The following is a 10,135-nucleotide window of genomic DNA, read 5'->3' as shown; positions in this document are numbered from 1 at the left end:
GTTTGTTCGTGTTACAAGCTGTGCACCATCTTACGTTAGTGTTAGCATATTGTTCGAGGAGCAAGATTAAGTTTAGTAATAAGTATTCAAATACCACGTTTGCAAGAATCTTAAAACACAATGATCACGTTGTGACATGGCTTTAAAATACACTGGAAACAGTAACCCGGAAGTATAAGCGGCATACAGCTTGCAGCGCTCCCTAGTGTCGAAAACACCATCCATAGTCCTGAACTTTTCGCAACAGGAATAAAATGTAAACTTTCGAAAATTATGACTGTAACTGTTGGTTGCTATAACAACCTTACTGAGCAAGCAAGTAGAGATCATAGAAACGAAATTTAAAAATGAGGTTAATTTTATTTTTACGGCTGTCGTTTCAATTATCCAACAAAGTTAATTACTTTTTATAAAAATTTTATGTTGGAAATGTAATATTTGGTCTATTGTGAAGTGAGGTATAAAACAAAAGTTTCAAAGTAAATATATTTTGATTTTGCATATATTTATGTTAAATTAAATCCTAGATTTAAAAAAAAAGTCTTAAAAAATATATCTCTATAATTCCAAAATTGATACGTTTTTGTACAAATTATTAAATAATGAAACATAGAACTGTCTAAATTGAGGTTTACGTCTTTGAAAATTATTTTATTTATATTTTTTTAACCTGAAACTTCAACAAACCATGGAAATTTAAGTGATATTTATTTCGTTTCCATCAGATGACCAGTGGTAGAAGCTGAGCACATTCTTCTTCATTGCAATCTGTATGCGAGTGCTCGAATTAAATTAAAGACTGATTTGAGGCGTCTTTCTATTTGTTGGCCTCCTGTTTTTTCAGAAATAGTCAAAAGTATCAAAACTCTAGCGGAATTTTGTTTTTGTTTTGCCAACCCAGGCAGATGTATGGACAAATTTTCCCTGCATCAGCCAAAGATTACTAATTTTTTTTTTTTTGTACCCAAGACAAAGAGTAATAAAAAATAAAAGCAAGTTAACACATTTTTTGTTACTACGTATTATTTTTCAGTCATTTTTGTATTTCATTTTATTGGTCATTTATTTAAATAATGTATAATAAAAAGGAGTTTGAAACCATTAGTTAAAATTGTTTGCGGACCGGATATAGTGAACCGAAATTTCGGTCCCTTGAAGGTTCACTATACAGGGGTCTGTCTAGGTTTTTCTGAAAGGTACCTATTTTGTGAAAATTTAGACATAATTTGTGAAAAATTAAAAATTATATTAAAATAACAACACAAAAACATGGTAAAAATATAGATTTAATGTTTCTTAACGGATACAAAAACAAAATTTTAAGGAAAAGTATTTTGTGAAGCTACCGTTTTTCCTAAAGTTGAATTTGTGAAACTACCGTTTTAAATAAAATTGAATTTGTGAAGGTACCGCTAAACGGTAGCAAATTCGGCCTGGACAGACCCCTGTATATGTATGTTTGATTATATTATGATATTGTCACTATATTTATGTATTATGTTTGACTATTTATCTGTTAGAAAAATTTAATTTTGTTATTGAAATAAATGAATAGATTTTAAGTTGTACTCATTCCCTCCTCTCATGGTAATTTTTTTTATTTGTTTAATTTTTATAAAACCTTTATTCATTTTTAGAATAGTGTTAATGTAATAAATAATGTTTTTGTGTAGCATAAATATTTTGTTTTGGAGCTGTTTGTTTGTATTGGTCACTGTTATTGCAGAGAAGTCCAAGATTGGTGTCTGCAGATATCTTTTGGTTTTAAGCATCTTAACTGCAATTTTTTAAATAATAATTCACATCATAGTAAATATATGCTCAACAGCATTGAGAAGAAATACTTTTTAAAACATAATTTCATGAAGAATAAGTAAGTTTTAACAAGTTAAGTAAGTTTAAACAACTTAATTAACTTGTTCTAAACAGGATGACCTGCTGCTGTAGTTTTTGTTTGTCCAAGTTTTTTGAATTCAAAAGTTCGAATAGCATTTTTTAAAGTACTATTATCTTTATAAATGTAAAAAAAATGAGTTTTGACATCTGTGCGGTATTCAGGAGTATTAAATTGAGAAGCATCTACAGACAATATAAACACTGAAGTAGAGATTAGAAAATGCTAACTGAACTCGTAAATCAAGTTGCTTTTTAAGAAGTTATGGGCTCTTCTTGTTATCGCATGACCATTTCTTTACTTTTAGAGAACAATGTAGTTCCTTTATTATTAATATTTAAACTCATTAAATTAATTTCTGTATCCTGTCTTGTAGCATAGCTACCACTATTACTGTTCAATTCCCCATCACTAGCATTTAAGACCTTTGATAGGTGATAGTTGACATTTTGGTTGGTTACATCCACATTGGTTATTAACCCCTTAACGATCGGTTAATTTTCAAGAAAACGGTAATAAAAGTGCCTATTTTTTATACACATATATTATACACGTATTTGATTAGTGCTGACTTCTAGTTTAAAATAAACTATCTACAATTACCTTAAAAATATCCTGGTACTGCCATCTGGTGTGTAAAATGGGAAATAAAATGTTTTCCGGGCAAAAGAGATCAATTAGTTTTATTCTTATTGGCGCATTACTACTGAACACTCCAGCCCGGAAATATCACGGGAGCGAGAAATGGAGGGCGAATGCTCACCCCGTCATTTTCACGGGAGCGAGAAGGAAGGTGTTAACTGGACGTGATCTAAACACGCCTGTTTTGACCAACACGCCTACCTCAACTGAAATACCCACCTTAATTTAAACACAGCTAGTTCAATGGATGGTCCACAGTAAACAGTTAGTTGAATTGCTATTTGTGACTGCAACATTGTCCTCCTCATACTGTTGCTTCTCAGTCTGAATTGCACACAAAAAGAACCTGTACTCACTCGTCTGCTAATAGCAACACAGGAGCGACCACGCCCACAATCGTGATCTTAATACAGCTCTCACAACCAGCACACAAAAGTCCAATGATCTTAATATAGCTCCAGGGGTCTGTCCAGGCCGAATTGACTACCGTTTAGCAGTGTCTTCACAAATTCTACTTTAGGAAAAATGGTAGTTTCACAAAATACTTTTTCTTAAATTTTATTTTATTTTTTAATATAATTTTTAATTTTTCACAAATTATGTCTAAATTTCCGCAAAATAGGTACCTCTCAGAAAATCCTAGACAGACCTCTGAGCTCTTCAGGCCTCTTGCAAAATGGCAATAAAAAAGTGGTATCCATCCATTGAATTTTATCACAGATAAAATTCTGGTGGGTGAGAAATGTAGTGTAGCTACCACTACAACTATTCAGTTCCCGATTCACTAGTATATAAGACATGTTAACTCTATTCTATCTTGAGATACCTTTTGATAAATGATGGCTTTGTCGTTAGCTTACAACACAACTTGAGAACTGTATAAGTCTTAATTGTCTTTTATAGATGTCTCACAAAAAAACTGCAACCTGTCGTAAGATAAGACCTAATGTTCCTGGTCTAGAAAAACTTCCACCTCTGCCAAATGTTGAAACTAATATTGATGCCTTAATCGACAGAGACAGATGGAAAAACAGTAAAATGTGGTCCATTGGTGTATCTGCTAAACGTAAGAAAGAATATCGAGAAAAAATGTATGTTGTGTGTGATGCCACGTTAGGCATTACATATTTCCTAGCTTTTAAAATTTCTTTAATTTCTTAAACTTATTTTTTTAAATCATTCTTAACCAAATTTAAATTAAATTAAACCAATTATTTAATTTTTATTACATTTTATTAAAAGCGAATATAAAATATTTTATTCTTTTCTTAACAATCAGTGTAACGGGTAACTTTTTATTTAAATTCAAATGCAAAACTCATTAATTCACAGTCGCTACTAAATAGAAAACGAAAATCTATTTATAACTCTTTTGTTCTTACCACAAAAATGTTTCAGTTACATGGTTAAACTAATTCTCAGAGTCTTTTTGACGATTCGCTTTTTCAAGATATTTTTCAAATTTAATATTGATTACGGGGGTCGACTTTGCTTTTGGCTATTTTTCCTTTCGATAAATCCCCAACCATGGATCTCTTCCCAAGCTCCTAACTGTCAGTTGGGAACAATTCAATCACTTTTTAATTTGCCTTTTGATTAGGCCGGTAATGGGAGATTTATCTCCCATGGCCTGTCCTTACTGATATTAATATACAAAATTTATTATTTCTCTTAGAAAAGTCTTTTGTATAAAATATTCTTTAAAGTTGATTTTATTTCTTGAGCTCTACAACTCTTACTGAATAAAAAATTTATTATGATCCTGATTTCATCATAATCTTCAAATATACCATACAATTGCAACCACACCAAATTTCGCCATTATATTGTGTTTATTGATATTTTGAGAATATTATCTTACAATGCCAACTAAAATTACATATTGTTTAGTCAATCGGCTCTGACAATAAAATTGTCTGTAATTTAAATCTAAATTTTTGGCATAACATGTTTTATGAACTCATTATTTCTAAGATTATTTCAACAAGGTATCCGTGCATCTGGAAAGTCATGGATTTTGGTATTGTACAAAATTTGTCGTGAAATGCCATGATATATTTTTAAAAAAAATCATGGAAAGTCATTGATTTAGGTAACCAAAAAATCTACTTTTTAAAATGGAAGGTACCCCCCCCCCTTAATTTCATGGTGTTCCGAATATCTGAATTTGTCACAAAAACCCCACACACAGTCATATTTTATTTAAATATAAAATGTTTTATCATGTTCTTTAAAAATCATGGTGTTCTTTCAAAAAATGAAAGAAAGAAATTTCTAGAGTGAATTATCTTTTAAACTTCTGTGATTTCAGATTTTTTATTTTATTTACTTATTATTATTTTTTTTAATCTTTATTTTATCAATTTGAAATTCTAGCTGAAGCAGGCCAGTCACTGGCAATTTTTTTTAAAATTCCGAAATGAAAACAGAAAAACCACTAGTATTTCTTTCCTTTCGGATGAACAGGAGAAGTATCTTTAGAATATAATTTTGCAGAAAAAAAGAAAATTTTTTTTTTGGCTTTTTATTTTTTTCAGCTATTTTATTGCTTCAACTCTTTCTGTTTTTTAAATTTAAAATCTATAAATATGAAGATGCAGAGTATAATGGTTTTGGTTATACCTATCATTTTAATTCATGTGATTATAATGCTTTTTTAAATTTATTGTTATATTTTTGTCGGAGAAAATAGTAACTTTATAAGCTAGATTTTAATGTTCTAGGGAATAGTATTGTGCCCTTGAAATTATATAATACAATAATTATTTTCAAATGAAATTATGTATGTTTCAATTTCTTTGTATTACTTTAAATGTTTTCATTCTTTTATTGTTATACTCGAGAATTAGTCATGGAAAGTCATAGATTTGAAAATCTAAAATGTAGCAGATACCCTGTTTCAATGTTAGTATTTATCTTGTTCTCAAGAATGTCTGAATCTTATCTATGTACATTTGACGTTTCATTCATTACTTTTTTTAATGCAATGTTTTTCAGTAATTTGTGAAGTTCTTATTCTTTTTTGTTTTTGAAATTTTTCTTTAAAATCTTATTTTTAATTTATAATAGAGTTGAAGATCTTTGTTATGCAATTCTATAAACCAGAATTCTCTGTGAACCACGTGAAAGTGAATTTTGTGAGTGTAAACAATGTAATTGAGAACCATTAACTAAACACAGGCTGCAAGAAAAAATCATTTTCTGAAAGGTTATATAATTCTTAAAGCAAACCAATTATGAGGAATTTTTTTTACCTGTAAATAAGAAAAAATACATATTTTTGTAGTTTAATGATAGGTGATAATGAAATGATCTATATTACTGAAAATTCTATCTAACAAAAAGCTGAACATTTGAAGGTTTGCATGATAAAAATTTTCTTCTGTAATAGCGAATTACTTACCATATGTCTGTGTTATTGTATAGAGATAATGAGAGTGAACATTTAAAACATGTATTACAATGTGTTCCTCAAAATTTGAAATCATATTGGTTTCCTTTATTCATAATCAATTTTGCTGTAAAGTGCATAAAAAAGTACCCGGAATAACTTCTGATTAGATCTTCATTTTTCTTCTAGGACACAATCTTAATGGTTCGGGGGAGTCAACTAAAATTTCGTAATTAATTAGTGCAAATGATACTTTAAATTACAAAATCAGACATAAAAATGTATGTTCTGTGACTGAACTTACATTTTCTTTTTGGTGGATTGGGATTTCTGCCTTCCAAAATTAAGTGGGTAGCCACAATCAAATATGGTCCCCATAGTTTGGTCTGGAAAACAATCCAAAGTTTAGACCCCTTAATGTTAAGTTAACTTTTGTGTATTTCGCCATATCTCGAGAATGTTTAAGCAAATTGAAAATTTATTGCACACAACTATAAAATTTGTTTATCCAAAAACAATTTCATGCAAAAAATGATTTTTTTTTATATATTTCGTATTTTATTTAATAATAGTCGAGATATGTAATATTTTATATCATTTTCAAGAGTGCAATTTTACATGGTAAAATAAAAAAAGCCTTAAGAGAAATTGGTTGATTATTTCCTGAGAAATCAAATTTTTAAAAAGTTGTAGATTTAAAATTCAGTTTCTCAGGAATTATTCGACTGATTTCACTGAACTTTCGTATTTTGCGCTGTAAAATAACATTATTTGAAAGTAAAAATTTTTATACCCTATACAAAAATTTTTTTTCAACTATTATTAAATAAAATAATAATGAATATTTGCTAAAAGTTATTTTTTGCATAGAATTTTCTCTGGATAAACAAATTTTATAAATGTCTGCAAAAATGTTTCAATTCGTTTAAAAAGTTCTTGATATATGACAAAATATGCAAAAAGTAAAATTAGCATTAAGAGGTCAAAACTTTGGATCACTCTCTTGACCAAACGTTGCATGATGATCATAATTTACCAGATTGCAGTTACCATCTATATTTAGGGGTCAGAAATCTGAATTCATCGTAAAAAAACCATATGTTATTCAGAGATGGTAAGTTTTTGTTTCCGATTTCCGTAACTTAAAATATTAGGTGCACTAATTAGTAAACATATTTGAGGTCATCCCCTCGAACCCTTAAGTCCTAGAACGTGAAGATCCAATAATTGAATCAAGAGTTATTCTGGGAATCCGTTTTTTTTGTGCACTGTATATTTTTTTTAGCATATTTGTGACATCTTTAAAATTAATGTTTTATTTAAACGTAACATCAATTAAATATTAACGATATTTCATTTAATAGTCACTAAGATTGGATATTAAAGCAACATAAACATGGATTAGGGTTAAGTAGCTTTGCCATTGAATTGAGTTGGAGAAATATTCCTCAATTAATGAAGTTTGGCAACAGCGGGTAAAAAGAACTTGAATAATGCATATTTTTTTTTTTTTTGTAAATCTCCTATTTTGATTTTCTAAAATAAAATAAGAAATATTTCATTCAGTTTTTTTCTAACAATAGTTTTTCTTCTTCCCCCTTTTAGTTACCAACAAGCTAAAGAAATTGATGAAACTCTGCAAAACAGGAAAGTAGATAGTGAGTTTAAAGGAGTTAAAAGAAAACCTGAGGTTTGTTTAATTATTTTAAATAGAATTAATAGAGTCTGATAATTCAGTGTAACTGAGGAATTTTTTGGAATATCTTGTTATTTTGCACTACTACTTATTCGATTATTTTTAATTGGTAGAGTTGATCTAGATTCATTTTTTTAAATAGAAAAACTAGTTTTTAATTCTGTTTTTAAACAACAACAAAAAAAAGCTAAAATTTTGCAAGTTTTCTTAAGAAATATTAGGTTTAACATAAATTAAACTTGATTGTAAACATCTGTATACAGACTTACTCATTATTTAAATTTAATTTGTTAGAGCAGCTCAACTCTAGTGGTCCAAGGGTCTCTACTAACCAAAAAAGAAAAAATTGGTTACCTTACGCGACATTTATTTGATTTTGGCATTAGGAAACTGTTCTAGTCGCCTTGGCAAAAAAAAGAGAAATTATATTTAAGAATTTAACTTAATTGAAATTTTAATGTTACTAAAAGCATTATTTTTACTGCATTTTTGCAAAATCTTTTTGCCGATAAAAAGAGGTCATTTGTTTTGTACTTACAAAAGACCATCTTAAGATCTCATATTAAACACTATTATCAGTCTTGGAATTTAAGCTAGATTTTAATGTTCTAGGGCAGTGGTCGGCAAACTTATTAGCCAAAGAGCCAAATATGAACATTACAACAATTTTTAAAAAAATTGGGAGCCAAATCTGCTTGTTTAGTAAACTTTTATTACACTAAATAAGTAGTACACTAAATAAAACTAAATTTCATACTTAATAAATATTTATTAATGCGAACAATGCCCACTACTTAATAAAAAGTATGCGCGCTCATGTTTGTGGTACCTTTGTATCACACCGGAGTACGCCGTAAACATGCGAACAATTTCAGCCGGTAGCTTGTACATGGTTTGTGTTAACGTTTACGAAAACTAATAAAACTAAACTCGATGTTCGTTACGTATTTTTACAACAATATAAAATTTTAAATACCTATTCATCTTTTAACTTAAACAAAAAATTATACATGTTCTCGATTTATAGAAGAATTTTAATTTATCAAAATAAGATATAATTTTTTTTCTTACAAAGTTTTTTTTTAAATGAAAATATTATTGCGCCTTCCGTGGATATTTGTGATAGAGCCGCACTTAAGGAGCTAAAGAGCCACATGCGGCTCTGGAGCCGCACTTTGCCGACCACTGTTCTAGGGAATAGTATTGTGCCCTTGAAATTATATAATACAATAATTATTTTCAAATGAAATTATGCATGTTTCAATTTCTTTTTATTACTTTAAATGTTTTCATTCTTTTATTGTTATACTCGAGAATTAAAGATGTAAAATGATATTGAGAATATCGTTAAGTTATAAGAATATTAATAGTTTAGGTTTTATATTCTTTTGTGATTTTTTTAAAAGCTAAATTTAAAGTCATTAATAATTCTTAAACATCATAAATCATATTTTATATTTTTATATAAATGTATTATTTGATTATTTGGCTTTGTTCAGATATAACCAAAAGTATTCACTAAGCATAACAGACAGCTTCAACTATTGTTTAGTTAGCAATGTAACAGAATCAACAATGATTCTGTTACACTTCAATGAATATAGAAACAGCCTGACTTGTAACTGTTAAGTTACTGATGTAGTTCAGCCCTTGTTTATCAATCTCTATTGTTACTAACCTTTTTTCATACATATCATATGGAATGGATACATGAGATAATATTTATCTTAGGACTAAATTGTTTTCTTTAGGATAAAGGAGTTATTAAAAAATAATGTTCTCTCTAAGTTTTTATTTTGTACATTAAGTTTTTATTAAATTTCAAATTTTATACTTTTCTTCCCTTTTTTTTTCTTTTTAGTATTATTACAATGAACTGAAGAATTTGATATATTCTGCACCTGTTAGCTCTTTACCTGAAGAAATAATCGAAAGAATAGGTGAACTTCTAAGAAAGGGTTGTTCTATTTTTAACAAAACAGATCCTATTTTTATTCTAGAAATTGAAGAATTAAAGAAAAGTTATGAAGAAGTTATGCGCCTTATTCGCAGTGAGTTCCTAATTTTGCTACAGTTGTTGTCAAACTCTGATAAAATGACTTTTTAGAAAGTATATAGTAGTGTTATTTTATTATTTTTTTTTAGATTTTTTTAGTCCATTAAAAACATGATGGTTATGGAAACATTGATTTGTACAATGTATGTAGTAAATTTTTGGGAGTTGAATTTTTTTTCCAGGAAATTTAAATAATGTGATATATATAATACGATGTGTAATCATTCATATGATGAAATATCAAGATTCCTTATTTCTTTCAATTCTTATATTTTATTTTCATAGTCGTAGCATAAAAAGCAAACATTGTTTAATATATCTTTCTTTAACTGTTAAATATGCTATTTCAGCAGAAGTCCAATTTTTTTCCTGAACCCCCATTAAAAAAAAAATTACTTTAAGAAAAGTTTTTTACAGATTTTTTTAAAAAAAAGAAGACAAAAAAGCAGGTTTTTG

General features: G+C 28.4%; 1 protein-coding gene across 3 annotated transcripts in view; it reads left to right on the top strand.

Moving 5' to 3' along the window:
* Positions 1-324: 324 nt before the first annotated feature.
* LOC107454707 (dynein axonemal heavy chain 7) overlaps positions 325-10,135 on the top strand; it is a 164,674-nt gene continuing 154,863 nt past the window's right edge. For all 3 annotated transcript variants that reach the window (XR_015429024.1, XR_015429023.1, XM_087150828.1), the window contains exons 1-4: positions 325-479; positions 3,440-3,627; positions 7,533-7,617; positions 9,485-9,674. Coding sequence is in view for 1 of the 3 variants with exons in the window: in XM_087150828.1 (XP_087006954.1) it covers positions 3,440-3,627; positions 7,533-7,617; positions 9,485-9,674 (463 nt within the window). In the remaining 2 variants the exon portion in view is untranslated. The remainder of the gene's footprint in view (positions 480-3,439; positions 3,628-7,532; positions 7,618-9,484; positions 9,675-10,135) is intronic.

This window comes from Parasteatoda tepidariorum, chromosome 9 (assembly GCF_982258835.1).
Source record: "Parasteatoda tepidariorum strain Cologne lab strain chromosome 9, Ptep-v5.0, whole genome shotgun sequence".
Taxonomy (NCBI): domain Eukaryota; kingdom Metazoa; phylum Arthropoda; class Arachnida; order Araneae; family Theridiidae; genus Parasteatoda; species Parasteatoda tepidariorum.
Note: the sequence above shows the minus strand (reverse complement) of the source record. Positions and strands in the feature narration are given on the sequence as shown.